At 45.7% G+C, this 16,705-nt stretch overlaps 1 protein-coding gene across 7 annotated transcripts in view; it reads right to left on the bottom strand.

The window, feature by feature from the left end:
* Positions 1–5,032, bottom strand: part of SFSWAP (splicing factor SWAP) — a 91,825-nt gene extending 86,793 nt beyond the window's left edge. For 2 of the 7 annotated variants that reach the window (XM_009182080.4, XM_017946358.3), the window contains exons 1-3: positions 4,652–5,032; positions 1,874–2,043; positions 1,164–1,295 (exon numbers count right to left, since the gene is read on the bottom strand). In XM_009182080.4, coding sequence (XP_009180344.2) covers positions 1,164–1,295; positions 1,874–2,043; positions 4,652–4,869 — 520 coding nt within the window. In that variant the 5' untranslated portion in view covers positions 4,870–5,032. Of the gene's footprint in view, positions 1–1,163 lie in introns of all 7 variants that reach the window. The other 5 variants (XM_017946356.3, XM_009182081.4, XM_009182079.4 and 2 more) reach the window with 4 other exon arrangements.
* Positions 5,033–16,705: the final 11,673 nt, after the last annotated feature.

A 16,705-nucleotide genomic window follows, 5' to 3' on the forward strand; every position in this document is an offset into this window, starting at 1 on the left:
GGTGCAGTCACAGCACGGAGTGGCAGACATCATTTTGCTTTAATACTAAAATGCTGTAATTGCTTCACACTTGTTAAAAGATGTGTTACTTCGCTGGACGTGGTGGCTCACGCCTGTAATCCCAGTGCTTTGGAGGCGAAGGCAGTAGGATCACTTGAGCTCAGGAGTTTGAGACTAGCTTGGGCAACACAGTGAGATCCCATCTCTTTTTAAAAATTATTGTGTATTTTATAATAAAAAAATTTTAAAAGATAACAAAAAAGTGTTACTGAAGGAGAAACCAATGAAGTTCCGAATAACAGATTAAAGTAGCTCTAAAACTGAATCTCCATTTGATGTAATTCCACTTTACTAAACGTTTGAGTCAGTTTCTAAGTTAACGTTCTCCTTCTTTTTAAACAGAACATCCTGAATATAGTGATCCGTCTTTAATGTGTCAGGTTCATGTTACCATTATTGGTAACTAATGACTGACCATGATGCAGTGCTGTGGTAGTGGAGCTCTCAACGCTTACTGAAGTGATTAAGGATATTTGTGTCTACACCACATGAGCCCAGGTTTTTCAGCAGCACTATTTTTTATATCCAAAGTTTTCCATGTTAATCCAGAAAAGCATAAATTCCAAATCTTTAATTTAAAGTACTATGATAAGCATATGCCCCAGGTGGCACCAAGGCTACCGGAGAGCTGTGTTGTTTTCTGGGGAGTAGTAACTCACTCACTGTGTCCTTCCACTGGGCATGTGTCACTGTCTCAGTTGTGCAGGGATATGGAGAAGCAGATTGGTGAGAGGGCGGTGAGGTTAATGTATCCCAGCTCACACCTAGTCTTTCACTGCCTCAAGAATGAATCCCTGAGGATATTAATGAACACGTTAACAATCTAGAAACAAATAATCTGGAGTGAGTAATTCTGTTACCCGAATCAATGAGAAATAAATGATCCAATGCATTCACTTTCCACCTCCACTAATCATTCCTGTTCTAGTTTTTAACTTTGTTTTACCAAAAGAAGGAATACCACTTACTCCCATTTTCTCCTGTGGTCATAGTGGTGTTATCATGAGTGCCAGAGATGTGTTCTGCAGACTTGACCATGGTGCATGCAGCCTGTGTGTACACATGTAGCCCCACACCAGCAGTCCAGGCAGTTTCCCGCTCACCTCTCTGTTTGGAAGGCTCCTCCTCCTCCGTCGGCTCTGACGGGTCATAATAGTCGCTACCGTAAGTGAACCCCACGGCATTGTAGCTCCCATCCTCTGCTAGTGCTTCACTCAATCGCTTGTATTCTTCCTCTTGAATAAAAATGAGAATTTTATCAACAAAAATAGAAAATTACTGAGAAAAACTTTTATTTCTAAAGTTGTAGCTATCAGTAAAGCATACAACATACTTTTTTCAACCTCCTTTTGAGGTAAAATATTTTTTAAAATTCACACTTTATATCTATCAATATGTACTTTTGTCAGTACATGTTTACCCACAGACAGCTGAATACACGTCTTTTATGGAAAATTTCTTCCTGCTGAGAAAATCTTGGGATTAAGAACTGTATTAAAGATTGTTACGGCAAAGACAAGAACATCAATTTTATTTATACGATACTGTTAAAGAAGAACAGTTAAAGAGTTTGGTTTTTGTTTTTTTCAAATCCCAGTCTGCCCTCAAAAGCTGGGAAAATTCTTTGTGGCTCTATTTATAAACTATCCTGAGGTCCTCTCAGAACGCAAAGACTCCTGTTTTTCCAATCCACTGGGTACTGTCAAGATAATATCAGAAAGAGTGAGTATAAAAAAATGAATGGGAGTAAATTTTTAAATACTTAAAAATTTTAAAAAGTTTGTTGCTGAAGTAAGTTTGTCTTGAGCAGTACCTTGCCTTGCCTCCTCCTCAAGCAAGTCCGTATGCAAGGCTAAATACCTCTCTTCATCACACAGGGCCTCTATTCGCGCCTCCTCTTCAGACAGCTGATAATCTCTGTTCCACGTGGAATACTCAGCATCGTACTCAGAAAGGTCATGCAGGTGACCACGTCCATCATATCTGTAATGTGAACAAACTGGTCAATAAAAGGAAATTAACGTCTAGACTGGCGTGTGTGTGTGTGTTTTTAATATATATATATACACACATACTTACCGATTAAAATAAATAAAAATATTAAAACAAGTATAAAAACTCTTCCCAGGTTTACATTTAATTTGGATAGTCATATCTCACCTACTTTTAAACTCAAGTTATCTTAACAAAGTCTAAATTCCTTTCCACAGTAAGATAACATTTATAACTAAAGGCAAACAATCCATTATTAGGAAAAATGGTATCCACTTCACTGGCAGTTCTTACCATTATGGTTTGGTCAACCATTCAATGCCACTTGCAAAAAATTATTATTTTTTTCTGAAAAGTTAAATATCATAGCTTACATTCACACAAACCAAATACATAAATACCTATCCGTAAGAACCAAACGGTCGAAATTTCCTCGCTTCTTTCTGCTAGTCCCGAACTCTCAGGAGAGATCTTCACCAAAGAAACTTGCGTCCATTGGAGGTAAAATCTTGGCTAGGCTCGCCCCCTAGCCACTTGGCTGAGGAAATAAGTGCTGGGTTATGTGATAGAGAGACACACATACATCGGAACAGTGACATATACATGCAGTTTAAGGAGGTTCACTGGCAACAGAGCAAAACTATTAGAAGATACGGTATCAATATTTCTTTCTGAACTTTATACCCGCAGGAAGTAACATACATGAAGACACTTCCATGTTTCTCTTGCATGGACCAATCAGTAATTTAGCCAAACAATGGGAGCACTTTCTGCTATGCTTTTAACATAAACGATCCAATGAGGATGCTGTCAACGTGTAAAACTGTCAGATAATAAATGAGTGAGTTAGTGAATTTTACTTAAAACACTCAGATTTAGGGTTTCAAAAACAAACGTAGAGAAACAAACAAAAGTCTGCTTATTTTTTAAATGCTGACTTTTGTAATGGGAACCAAAAATATTAATGTAGACCAAAAAAGACACTTACAAGAAAAAGGCCCAAAATTCCAGGGTAGTCAAGTTACTGCATTTTATTAAATTTCAAAATTAATTGGACTTTGATGTAAACCTCCTTAACTTACAAATGTAGATTATTATTAAAAATACTATACATGTACATGTGCGGCGTTTGCTCCCCACCAGTTTTGGAAGACCTAACTCAAATCATGTACAGAATGATAGGAAAACTGTACAAAGAGCTCAGACTTCATTGCTTACCAAACTTTAATGATAAATATCACAAGTGACACTTTGGAAAAGCAAGCCTGATAACTCAGGTGACACATTCAATATAAACCATGGTGTGAAGGCACAGCAGGCTTGAGCGGAGCACGGAGCCATCAGATCCAGGCATGATCTGATTCCGCGGCCCTCCCTTCACCAGTTCTTGTTTTCTAGCTCTAATTCCAAGTGGAAACGTCAGGGATGGAAAAAGGCCTATTTGGTCATTAATGTGTCCATTCTGGCCAGCTCAGAAGTCATCCCTACGGTCATGTTCCAGGGCTTTGAAGAATCCAGTTTTAATGGTCTCAAACGATGGGCTTTCTTCACGTGGAGAGACTATTCCACAGTTTAATGGTTGGTCATGGTTAGCTTTTCAGTCCGGGCCCCAGAAGTAGCCAAACAGGCAAAAAAGAAAAAAAACCACCCCACAACAACCCCAAAACCCAGAGACAAGGGGAAGGGGGATTGAAAAAATGGGAAGAGGGGAGCAAACCACCTACATCATGTAACGTTATCCTTTTCAAATCAAACGCCTTTAGAAATCCCTAATCCCAGGCCCCCACTGCCCATAATGGCTAGACACCCTCGAGTGACGACCTAAAGCAGGTTTGATTTGAAAAGAAACAACACATCTATATCCCAGCTCCACCCTTCGGTTTTAAGAGACAGTGAAACCAGCCCTAAGAACACTATCTCCTCCAAGTGCAAGGCCAGGGTCCGCACGAAGTCAACTGGCCGCCAACTGACAGGCAACTTCGCTCACTGCCTCAATCTGTCGAACTCGTCGGATTATCACCAGGAAGTCAAACACATGCCGTTAAAGTACCGGCGCTCCACTGAGGGCGCTGGGGTCGTAACAGGTTAAGGCTAACTCACAGGGTCCAAAAGAGACTTCTAGCCACGGTCTCAGTGAGCGGCGGTTCGGAAGAATAAAGGCACGCCTCCCAGGCTACCCTCCCAGTACACCGAGCAGTGGGAGCGCGGCGAGTAGAAAAGCAGCGCGCGACCCCATGGCATCGCCGGGCGGCAGGCCCAGGTGCGCTCAGAAGCAGACCCTGGGCACTGGCAGCTTTCACCGCGCGGAATCGCCAACTGCAGCCCAGCGACAGGGTGAGGGGTCGAGGGGGCTGCGGGACCAAAGACGATCCCTCCGGAGACGGACGCGGCACGCAATTCCAGCCAGTGCCTTAGGGCAGGTTTCACCGTCCCCCTCCCCACCAGAACACCAGCAGGAGGTGGGGACAGGGGAGGGGGTGTCCCCCAGATCCCCGCTGGCTCCAGAAAACCCTCTGCAGTCCTTGCAGTCAAATCAACATCAGACGAGATCAAGCGGGTGAGGGAAGGGGAGGATCGACGGGTGGGGGGAGGAACCGACCTGTCGATGAGGATCTTGTGGTCCCCCATCCAGGGGATGAGGTGCTGTCCCTGTTCCTGAGCCAGGGCCCGCTCGTCGTCCCGGAACAGCTTGCAGGCATAGCCGAAAACCAAGAGCTCCACTCGGCTGCCCCCACCGCCGGCACCGCCTGGCCCGGCCTCCTCCTTCGCGCCACTTTTCCTCTCGGGTTTGGCGCGGCCCCCGCCCGCGCCGTACATGACAGCGTCCCCGGCGTCCAGGCTGGTCCTCTTCTGTGCCGCGCGACGTCCCTGATACCTCCACTTGGCCTACCCCTTCAGTCAAATGCCCCGCATCCCGGACCCAACCTCAACACCGCCGCCATAGCGGGCCACAAAATGGTGGAGGGGCAGCTTCCGGCAGGAGGGCCCGCATTTCCGGCGAGCGGACAGGCAGATTCGTCATGGCTCAAAGCTCTTTTGGCCGCTAGGAAATATTTTGGCGTTAATTTTCGCATTCAGATGCGCCGCCACAATAGGTGCTGCTGTATTCAGTGCAAAGTGCAATTTTAATGTTCGTTTTATCGGGCAGCCGTCAGGAGAGTGACGAAAGCGCGGCGTGGGATCGCGCGCCGGCTTCCGCTGCGGCCAGTCTGGCGGCGACGGAGTCGGAGGGAGGGGCCTTGCGCGCTCTAGGCCTTGGGCGAGTCCTTGTGGGTGGCCCTGCGGCGGGTGTGGAAGCCTCGGGTCCACCCCGGGCCGCCGCGCCCCTCACCGTGTCCAGGTCGCTGGGGCCATGCGTGCTCTGCCCAGGGCGGCGATGTCCTTTTCCTTGGCCCCCTTCTTCATCCCTAGGGGGCTTGGCCCCCCACCCGCCCACCTTTGAAGGTTTCCGAGGCAGCAGAGGCCCCTGCGCCGCAAATCACACGCAGGTGGCGAGATTTCGGAGACCTGAGACCCTTGTCACGGGGAGGTGGTCTGGCGGGTCTGGAGACTGGCCACCCGGATGCGGTGCGATTTTGCTTGGTGTGTTTCCTCCTGGGCCGCAGTTTTTCCATCGGTGGTTCCGTTAGGATCTTTCGGTCCCTTTTAGCTCAGTAATTTCAGGTCAGAGGGGCTGGAGTGCAAAATCTTAGGATGGGATGTCCCCATGTTTGCCCTTGACTGGAAAACGATGACAGATAATCTCCTTTCTGGGCCTCAGATCCCCTTTCCATAAAAATGGCATCTTTCTACTAGTGATGTTGAAATGAGATAATGTGTATGAACCTTAACTGACTTTTGGAAATTAAGAAACAGGCAGTTCCCACCAAAAGTCTTTTGTTGTGATTTCCCCTGACTGGGTCATGCTTCTGTGTTTTCATTTGTCAGGCTCCTCACCCAAGTTTAACTCAGTCATCCATCTCTCCACCTGGGCTTATGTGTCTACGTTGTCTGGAGTTTCCCCTCCCTGGTGGCTGACTTGTGCCTTCCGATTTGTCTGTGTACCACTCATCATCACCTTAGGTTACATCCTGTGTTCAGCATCCCACTAGAATTAGCTTTAAGAGATCAGGGAGATTGTTGGGGGTCACCTTAGCATCCTCAGTGCCTAGAATGGTGCTTGGCACGCTGTGAGCCAAATACCATTTAATACCTGTAGAATGAGCTTTGCCAGCAGCTAAGCATGCATGGCCAGGCCATCGTCTTCTATCTGACTCTACAAGACTGCTCTGCCACTGCTGAGGAAGATGTACGTGTCATGGTTACTTGGTAAAAACACTGTTGGTTGCCCCCAGGCATATACTAGTTTGTTGGGGTGCTGGGCTCCCTTCAAGCTTTCCCTTGCATTTAGGTGTGGGGTGCTAAAGCAAATAAGGAGGCCATTAGCTTGAGATCAACTCTGTAGCACCAGCTCCTATGCAAGCAAACCAAAACCCAATCGAGTAATTTCTGTGCTTCCCTGTTGGGTCTATAAAAGCTTGCTGCTCATGCTGCTGAGTGGAACTCTGAACCTCTTCTGTTTCTGCATGCTGCCTGGTTCGTGAATTGTTTTTTTGCTCAAATAAACTTAATTGGTTTTCTGTAAAGTTTTTCTTTTAACAGTTCTGGTGTCAGAAATGGGGTCTGAAGGCCCCCGCATCCCCTCAATCATGACCTCTGGGAACAGTGACTAAACGGATGTAGGTGCTTCATTGCGCAGGACAGTTTTCTGGATAGCCTTGGGCCTACCCAGTTCTCCCTCCTGTTCCTTTGTAGTTTTCAAGAGTAACTGCATAACATGCTGGGATGCAACATCCTGAGATAGGGAGGGACTGGCCGAAGTAGCCCAGGCTCTGTTCCAGTTCTCCCCTGGAAATAGAAGGTCCTTCAGCACTTTAGCCCAGTGATTCATGTGAACACGCAGTGTGTAATCTGGGTGGGCCGCTCTTTGCGATCTCTTATCTGTGGTGTGAGTGAGGAATGTGCAGTGGAGACTTCATCCACCTGGGTAACTTTCTGAGCTTTGGGGGATTGACTCACAGTGAGTCTAGCCTTCGTCCCTACCACTTGTCTTATAGGTACGAAATGCTCTGCGTGTAAATTGTTGCTTATGATAATTCAGAACAGGCTGGTAACCAGTGCCCAGTGGGTCTGCTTCACACGCTGAGCTGTTAGTGCTCACAGCTTCTCAGTGCACATTTGGAGGCTGCCACTTGTAGGCCCTGCTTGGATACAAACTCTACAACTTGTGTCAAATTCTTAAAGTTTATTTGAACATTTTTTATCTGAGCTGGGTCCAGAAGTTACGACAGAAACCGGGACTGGATCCAGTACAAGGCCTATGGGAACAGGACTGAGTCCAGTAGGAGGCTTATGGTTGGAAAGGGTATGAGAATACACGGAATGATGCCTTCATTTGGATCCAAGGAGTCTGAAACTCCTCCACCTGGAACTCCAGCCAGTTTCCTATGTAAGAAACTATCAACCCAGGGTCTGCACTTTTGCAGAGAAGTGGGTGAACCTACCAAAGGTTATCTAAGAGTTAGCAGTGGTCAAAGTGAGGAAGTTTTAACCTAGATAGAATTGTTCACTTGCAAGGCATTAGAAAAGAAAGGATCTTTGCAGGACTAGGTCTGAAAGGAATAAAATAAAATATTCAGAAAAAAAAGGATAAAAAGCAAGTCAGAAACAACAGGATGTATTTTGATTGACATGCAGAGACTTCTAAAAGGTTAAATAAACCAAAAATTGCCTTTCTAAATGACTTCTTACAAAAAGCAAATGAAAAACTTAAGCAGCTAATTTATGAGAAAAAACTTGTATTTTGGTGGATTGAACTCACTGTGCATTCTGTCTTTCTGTCCTTCTCTGCCTACTCAGAATCTCCTAACTTCTTATCTCAGTTACCTTCCTACCCCAAAGACAAAAAGAAAGCTAAACAAATGCCTTATATAGTTAGGCCCTCAGATCAATAAGTCTGCTTCTTTAATTACTGTTATGTCTTGTTCAAAAATCTTTTGAGTTCAGAGCAATAGTGAAAGGTTTCAAAGGAAAGCCCCCAGAAATTTTCTCAGAGGTAAAAAATTCTCGTGGAGTACATGATCCATGATTCCTTGATCTTTCCCAATTTATTCATATGATATTGGGACTGGTGATACTTGTAAATGGATGGCTGAGGCCAGATGGGAGGTACTTGAAAAAGATATCAAAGATCTAACCGTTTGGTCTTTCAGGGATGGACTAAAAAACGGCTAGGGAAATCTCATATGTCAAAGTAAAGAGATCACAAGATCTTAAATTTGGAAAGGAGAACTTTATTTTTGAGAAGGGTTGCAACCCACAGCCTGGGAAGCAGACCCTCTGGCTGAGACAGAAAGGAGGCACTTTGAAGGAAGAAGGGTGGGACAGGAGGTTTATGATAAACAGGTTGGCTAAACATACATATTTAACAGGTTATAGGAGGAGGTATGAATATTCGTGAAAGGGGCTTGTGAGGATGTGTGGCAAGCAAACATGTTACATGGTCCCACGTTCACTTCAGGGTGGAGACTTTACATTAAAATCTAATAAAATTAGTCTGTGTATGTCAAAAGGTGAAATTTAGGATTGTTTGAGCCTGGAAGGTCGAGGCTGCAGTGAGCTGTGATTATGCCACTGCACTCTAGCCTGGGCCACAAAGCAAGACCCTGTGAAGACCTTGTCTCAAAAAAAACAGGTAAGTAAATAAGATTAAAGAACTGTAAAAACCTAAGAATCAACATGCAAATGTGTGTTTTGTAAAATTATTTTAAGTTGCCACATAATAATTGTACATATTTATGAGTACAGTGTGATATTTTCATTGCATGTATACAATGTGTAATGATCAAATCAGGATAATTAGCTTATCTATTGCCTCAAACATTTATCATTTCTTTGTGCTGAGAACATTCAAAATCTGCTCCTTTAGCTATTTGAAATATACTATAAATTGTTAATTATAGTCACCCTGCAATGCTATGGAACACTAGACTCATCCCTCCTAACTAGATGTACTTTTGTATTTGTTATTTATTTATTTATTTGAGACAGAGTCTCGCTCTGTCGCCCAGGCTGGAGTGCAGTGGCTCCATCTTGGCTCACTGCAACCTCTGCCTCCCGGCTTCAAGCGATTCTCCCGCCTCAGCCTCCCGAGTAGCTGGGGCTACAGGCGCACGCCACCATGCCCGCCTAATTATTGTATTTTTAGTAGAGGTGGGATTTCACCGTGTTGGCCAGGATGGTCTTGTTCTCTTGACCTTGTGATCTGCCTGCCTCAGCCTCCCAAAGTGGTGGGATTACAGGTGTGAGCCACCGCGCCTGGCTGACTACTATTGTATTTGTTAATCAACCTTTGGCTATGCCCCCTTCTCCTGACACTTCCCAGCCACTAGTAACCACTATTTTACTCTCTACTTTTATAAGATCAACTTTTTTAGCCTCCACATATGAGTGAGAACATACAATATTTATCTTTCTGTGCCTGACTTATTTCTCTTAAGAACCTCCAAGGTCGTCCATGTTGCTGGTATGACAGAACTTTCTTTCTTCTTTTTTTTTTTAGATAGAGTTTCACTCTTGTTGCCCAGGCTGGAGTGCAGTGACGCGATATCGGCTCACGGCAACCTCTGCCTCCCAGCAACCTCCGCTGCCCCGGTTCAAGTGATTCTCCTGCCTCAGCCTCCCGAGGAGCTGAGATTATAGGCATAAGCCACCATGCCTGGCTAATTTTGTATTTTTAGTAGAGACGGGGTTTCTCCAGGTTGGTCAGGCTGGTCTTGAACTCCTGACCTCAGGTGATCCACCTGCCTTGGCCTCCCAAAGTGCTGGGATTACAGGTGTGAGCCACCGCACCCAGCCCAGAACTTTATTCCTTTTTTGTGGCTAAATGGAATTCCATTGTGTATATATACACCACATGTTCTTTATCCATTCACTTGTTGATGGATAATTTTATCCTGGAGAATGTTCCATGTACTGATGAAAAGAAAATGTAATCTTCAGCTGTTAGATGAAAGATTCTATAAATGTCTGTTAGGTCCATTTGGCATAAAGCATAGTTTAAATCTAATGTTTCTTTGTTATTTTCTGTCTAAATGACTTGTCCAGTGCTATGAGTGGGGTGTTGAAGTCCCCAACTGTTACTGTATTGGAGCCCATCTCTCCCTTTAGATCTGATAATACTTGGTATTTATGTATCTGGATGCTTTAGTGTTGCATGCATATATATTTATTATATCCTCTTGCTGAATTGATCCTTTTATTATAACATAATGACCTTTTCTCTTTTTACAATTTTTGCTTTAGAGTCTGTTTTATCTGATATAAATACAGCTAATCCTGCTTGCTTTTGATTTTCGTTTGCATGGAATATCTTCTTCTATCCCTTCACTTTCAATCTATATGTGTCTTTATGGGTACAGTAAATTTCTCATTGGTAGCGTATAGTTTTGTCATTTAAAAAAAAAACCCTTTCAGCCAGTCTATGTTTTTTTAGTGGGAGAATTTAATCTGTTTTAATTCAAGGTTATTATTAATATGCAAGGACTTATTTCTATCATTTTTTGACTGTTTTCTGGTTGTTTTATATATCCTTTGTGCCTGTCTTCCTTGCTTATTGTTTATTATTTTGGTTTTATTTGGTTATATTTCTATAGTAGCAAGTTTTTATTCTTTCTTTTTTTTTGAGACAGGGTCTCACTCTGTTGCCCAGCAGGCTGAGTACAGTGTCATGCCCATGGCTCACTGCAGCCTCAACTTCTCAGGCTCAAGTGAATCTCCTCTCTCAGCCTCCTGAGTAGCTGAGACCACAGGCATGCACCACCACACCCGGCTAATTTTGTATTTTTTGTAGAGATGGGATTTCACCATGTTGCCCCGGATGCTGCCAAACGACTGGGCTCAAGCAATTTGCCTTCTTCAGCCTCCCAAAGTGCTGAGACTACAGGTGTGAACCACCCTGCCCAACCAAGTTTTTCTTCTTTTGTGTTTCTCCTCTGTGTATCTCGTCTACCAGCGAGTTTTATAGCTTTGCATGTTTTCACAATAGTGACGATTATCTTTTCACTTCCAGATGTAGGACTCCCTCAATCATTTCTCATAAAGCTGTTCTAGTGGTCATGCATTCCCTCAGTTTTTGCTTGTCTGCAAAAGACTTTATTTCTCTCTCATTCCTGAAGGATAGCTTTGCTGGATATAGTATTGTTAGTTGACAAGTTTTTTTCTTTCGGCACTTTAAATATATCATCCTGTTCTCTGGATCCGGCCTGTAAGACTTCTGCAGAGAGATCTGCTGTTAGTCTAGTGGGGATTCCCTTATATGTGACTTGATGCTTTTCTCTTGATGTTTTTATTTTTATTTATTCATTTTATTTTATTTATTCTTTTGAGACAGGGTTTCACTCTGTCACCCAGGCTGGAGGCGATCTCAGCTCACTGCAGCCTCGACCTCCCAGGCTCAGGTGATCCTCTGACCTCAGCTTCCTGAGTAGCTGGGATTGCAGGCACATGCCACAGTGCCCTGCTAATTCTGTGTGTGTGTGTGTGTGTGTGTGTGTGTGTGTGTGTGTGTGTGTTGTTATTATTTTTTTTTTTGGTAGAGATGAGGATTCACCATGTTGCCCAGGTTGGTCTTGAACTTCTGGGCTCATGTGATCCACCTGCCTTGTCCTCCCAAAGTGATAGGATTACAGGCGTGAGGTACCATGTAATAGTGTCCCATGTCTTACAGGTTTTTAAATATTTTTCATTCTTCTTTTTTTTTCCTCTGCTAGATAATTTCAAATGACCTATCTTCATAGTCAGAAATTCTTTCTTCTGCTTGATCAGGTCTGCTGTTGAAGCTTTCTATTGTGTTTTTATTTTATTCATTGAATTCATCAGCTGCTGGATTTCTGTTCAGTTGAGTTTTTTCCCTATGATTTCTATCACTTTCTGGAATTTCTTGTTCATATCCTTAATTGTTTTCCTGATTTTGGTGGATTGTCTATCTGTATTTTCTTGTATGTTGTTGAGTTTCCTTGAGATCATTATTTTGAATTCCTTTTCTAGCAATTTGTTGATTTTCTTTTCATTTCGGTCTGCTGCTAGAGAGTTATTAGATCCCTTTGGTTGTGTCATATTTCCTTGCTTTTTCGTGTTTCTCATGCCCCTGCATTGATGTCTGTGCATCTGGTGGAAAAACCACCTCCTCCAAATTTTGAGAGCGCCTTGCATAGAGAAAGACTTTCACATGTAGTTGGGTTGGTTTTAACGTGCTGGTTAAAAAGGATGTGGTGACTCTGTTTCCAGATAAGTGCAGTGATACAGTCCCCACTCAGCTTCTTCAGCTGTGTTGAATGTCAGCAGTAACTGTAGGTGCCTCAGTTGTCTAGGCTGTAGAAGTTTGTGGTAGCAGTGGTGCCAGCATAGGCTGTTAATGTCCTTGGTATCAAAGGCGTTTGGAGTCCTCCTATTCCTGTTTTCCCCACAATAGGGGACTCAGGTCAGGGCATCTCTCTTGATGTCAGTCTGACATGGCCTATAAGCAGCTCCAGTGGTGCTGGGTTCCAGGTGCAGATGCTTGCAGCAGCTATGGATCCAGGGTCCTAGGCTCAGGGTCTCACAAGCCTATTATGGCACGTGGGTTTTGGTGTCTAGGTTCATTCTTTGTGGCAGGGTTGGATGTTGGTTGCCAATAGATCTGTGACTCTGAGACACTCCCTAGCAGCTCCGGCCTGGGGCCTGGTTGTAGCTGTGATTCTACCCCTGGGAGACAGGGCACAGCACTGGCCCAACTCTGGGGAAGAAGGCTTGTCCTGGGGGTTTGGGCCTCAGGATCAGGGCATGACTGCAATTCGATAACCTCAGCCAATAAGGCTCAGTGGCAACTTGGGTCCCAGGGGATGAGGCACTAGGTGGTAGTGACTCTAGACTCTGGGATGGTGAGGCTTGGCAGTACCCCAGACTCTGGGAGGCCAGGTGCAGAGGTGGCAAGGATGGTGGTATAAGGTTGTCATTTGGGCCCTTGAGGGGTAGGGAATAGCACAGCAATGCCTCCACTTCCCAGGTAGAGGGCTGTCTCAGCTGCTGAGACTCTAGAGTGCTAGTCCAGCTGCAGGGAAGCAGGGACTAAAGTTGTTTGGCCTGTAGGGTGGGTGTCTCCGCTCAGCCACTGCTGTTTCCCTGGAATGTGGGGCACCATCTCAGCTCTGCTCTGGGATGTGAAGCTGTGCAGCTTGGCCAGGGCACTGACTCCTCAGGAAGCAGTGTGCTGTTTCACCTCAGGCTTGGGGAGCGTGGCTGCTCTGGGCAGCCCAGGCCCTGTTTCCTGGGATGCAGGGCACTTCTCAGCTCCGGCCCAGAGGGGTAGAGGGAGGGGTAGGCAGGGTGGCTTCACGTCTGCCTGGCCCCACGGGAAGAGGCTGTAACAGCTGCTTCAGTTCTGCTTGGGGATGTTGGGTCATTGGGCTGTGGTGGTTCCACAGGAGCTACCCTTATTGTTCCAACCATGACACACTCCAGCCATGCTTCCAGTTCCAAGATGGCGGGGCACAGTAGCCATGTGGGCCATGGGGGTGGGCACCGTGTTGCTTCCTTCTCTGGGGGATCACAGCCATGTAGACTCCAGGCAGCTCCCTCTGCTGAGCTTGGTGCCTGTGGGGACTACAGGGACCCCAGTGGTGAGGGCTGTGGGTGTCCATGGTGGTGGTGGGGGCTGCTGGGGTCCTCTTGCTTTCCTCCCCACCCAAGAGAGAAGCTCCTTGAGGGTCCCAGCTGGTCCCAGTTGGGGGATGGGGTGGTGGAGGCCCAGCATTTCCTTCTCGATGTGGCCATCCTGAGTTTCTGTGCTCGCCAGCGTTTCTGTGACTCTTCTGAGGCACTCCACCGCTCTCTCTCTCTCAGTTACTTTCATTCCGATGCTGTTGTGTGTTCATTGTTCTGGCTGTCTCCACGAGGGGCCAAGCACGAGGGGCTTCTAGTCAGCCATCTTCTGACCCATGTGTATGTGTTTTCTGTGGTTAAAAGAAGGCCATGATCAAAGTGTGATTTCACAAATAACGTGGTTTAATTGCTATACAGAGACTCCTTTTGTCACAATGCTCAAAGATGGGGAGGATGATGAGAACAAATCTCTCAGGGAATACACTCAACAGATGAGGTACATTTTGTTAGGGTTCAGTTATTAAAGTCCAGTTGCTCTAGGGTGGAAGCAGGCTGCTGGGGATGTAGAGTCTAACTGAAGTTTTAGGTATACCTTTCTATGAGAAGTTCTTGGAAGAGACGGTTTGACCAGCACAGCAGAGATCTGGGGTGACTCTCCAGGTCCCTCGACACTAGTGAGTGGTGTTGCTTGTGGACGAGGCTTCAAAGCACAGATCAGAGGCTGACAGAGTAGCCTGGCCACAGCCTGAGCTGTCAACGTGTCTGTTGAAATTATGGATGTGTATGTGTTTTGGGGTCCAGTAGTCACATACGTGGTCTGACAAGGTGTGATGTAAGATCTTCATGGGGTTGGGGCTTATTCTCCATTTTCTCATCACAGCAAAGCATGTTCCACTCATGTAGCACACGATGTGTTTGGAATCATGTCACAGCTGCATAGCAAAGTGGCCTGCAGGGTCCATCCCTCCATGGATGTCAAGCTCCACAGTAAACCCCAAAACCTATGCATTTAAGTTTTTTGGGATTATTGCTTTCATGATGACAAAATGAGTAGCACCATCTCCAGTTTTCCCATTTTCCTGGGCTATTTCACAGCTAACATATTTCTTCACCTAGCCTTTCTTCTAAGTTTCTTTGAAATCCAGTGTTCAGAGTGAAAGCTTGTAAACAGTTATGATGAAGCCTTTTTGAAAACAGCTTTATATTTCTTTCCCACTTAGGCCAAGGCTTGACTCAGATGTATAACTGGCAATTTTTACTCCTGATAACAGTACCCTGGCTAGATCAATCGATTGACCTTGATGTTTAACTCAGCCAGTTGTACCAGAGGCTCTGTTCTCACTCCCTTCCCTCACTGACCGCACAAGTTTGCCATTTAAAAATGCAGCTGTGTCTATTTCACTCCTCACCACATTGTCCCCAGTCATCATTTCTCTCACTAATTGGCATTATATTCCAGTTTAACTCTGCAGCACCATTCATGAACTATTTAATCTCAGTTGAGTCATGATGGTACATTTGGGATTGGAAACATTCGAGCCTGATGTGCTCTGTGGGCATAAGAAGAAGGAATGCGGTTCTATTTGTACAATCCATCGGCAATTGATCATGGACTGTCTTTTGTCTTCTACTGTCTTGAATTCTCATTTCATCTTTCCTTGTTAGCCTCGTTAGTGAACCAGAATACACACATTCACTCTGAATTCACTCAGAAGGGACCTTGCAGATGTGGCTGAGGGTCTTGAGATGGGAGATGATTCTGGATTCTTCGTATGTGTCCAATATAATCGCATGGGTGCTAATGAGAGGGAGGCAGGAGTGTCTGTGTCGGGAGAAAATGATGCGAATACAGAAGCGGAGATTGGAGTGATGCGGGGTGGCCTCTGGGAGCTGGAAGAGGCCAGAAATGCACTCTCCCCTAGACCGGTGGTCCCAACCTTTCTGGGACCAGGAACTGGTTTTGTGGAAGGCTTTTCTTCCACGGATGGGGTAGGGATGGTTTCAGGATGATTCAAGTGCATTACATTTATTGTGTACTTTATTTCTATGATTATATTGTCATATATAATGAAATAATTGTACAACTCACCACAGTGTAGAGTCAGTGGGAGCCCTGAGCTTGTTTCCCTGCAGGTAGATGGTCCTATCTGGGCGTGATGGGAGCAGTGACGGATCACCAGGCATTAGATTCCCATAGGGAGCTCACAACCCAGATCCCTTGTGTGTGCAGTTCGCACTAGGGTTCCTGATCCTGTGATCATCTTTTTTTTTAAAATTTTTTTGAGACAGAGTCTCACGCTGTTGCACAGGCTGTAGTGCAATGGTGCGATCTTGGCTCACTGCAACCTCCGCCTCCCGGGTTCCAGCGATTCTCCTGCCTCAGCCTCACAAGTAGGTGGGATTACAGGCATGTGCCACCACGCCTGGCTAATTTTTGTATTTTTAGTAGAGACGGGGTTTCACCATGTTGGCCAGGCTGGTCTTGAATTCCTGACCTCAGGTGATCCGCCTGCCTCAGCCTCTCTAAGTGCTGGGATTAGAGGCGTGAGCCACCGCGCCCGGCCTCCTGTGACAATCTAATGCTGCTGATCCGACAGGAGGCAGAGCTCAGACGGTAATGTGATTGACAGGCAGCAGCTGTAAATACAGACGAAGCTTCGCTTGCCTGCCACTCACCTCCTGCTGTGCAGCCTGGTTCCTAAAAGGCCTGGTACCGGTCTGTGGCCCGGGGGTTGGGGACCCCTTGGGGACCCCTGCCCTAGAGCTTCTGGATGGAACCAGCCTGCCAGCACCTGGGTTTCAACTCCTCGAAGACTCGTTGTGAACTTCTGACCTTCCGAATGGGAAGAAAGCAAAGCTGTATCGTTTTCAGTTGTTACAGCAGCGATGGGAAATCCGTGTGTACGGCAGCTCCGTGCTGAAGCGTCTGAGGCACTGCCAAACTGTTTTCCAGCTGGCTGTAACATGTTCCATC

Source organism: Papio anubis, chromosome 9, assembly GCF_008728515.1.
Source record: "Papio anubis isolate 15944 chromosome 9, Panubis1.0, whole genome shotgun sequence".
Taxonomy (NCBI): domain Eukaryota; kingdom Metazoa; phylum Chordata; class Mammalia; order Primates; family Cercopithecidae; genus Papio; species Papio anubis.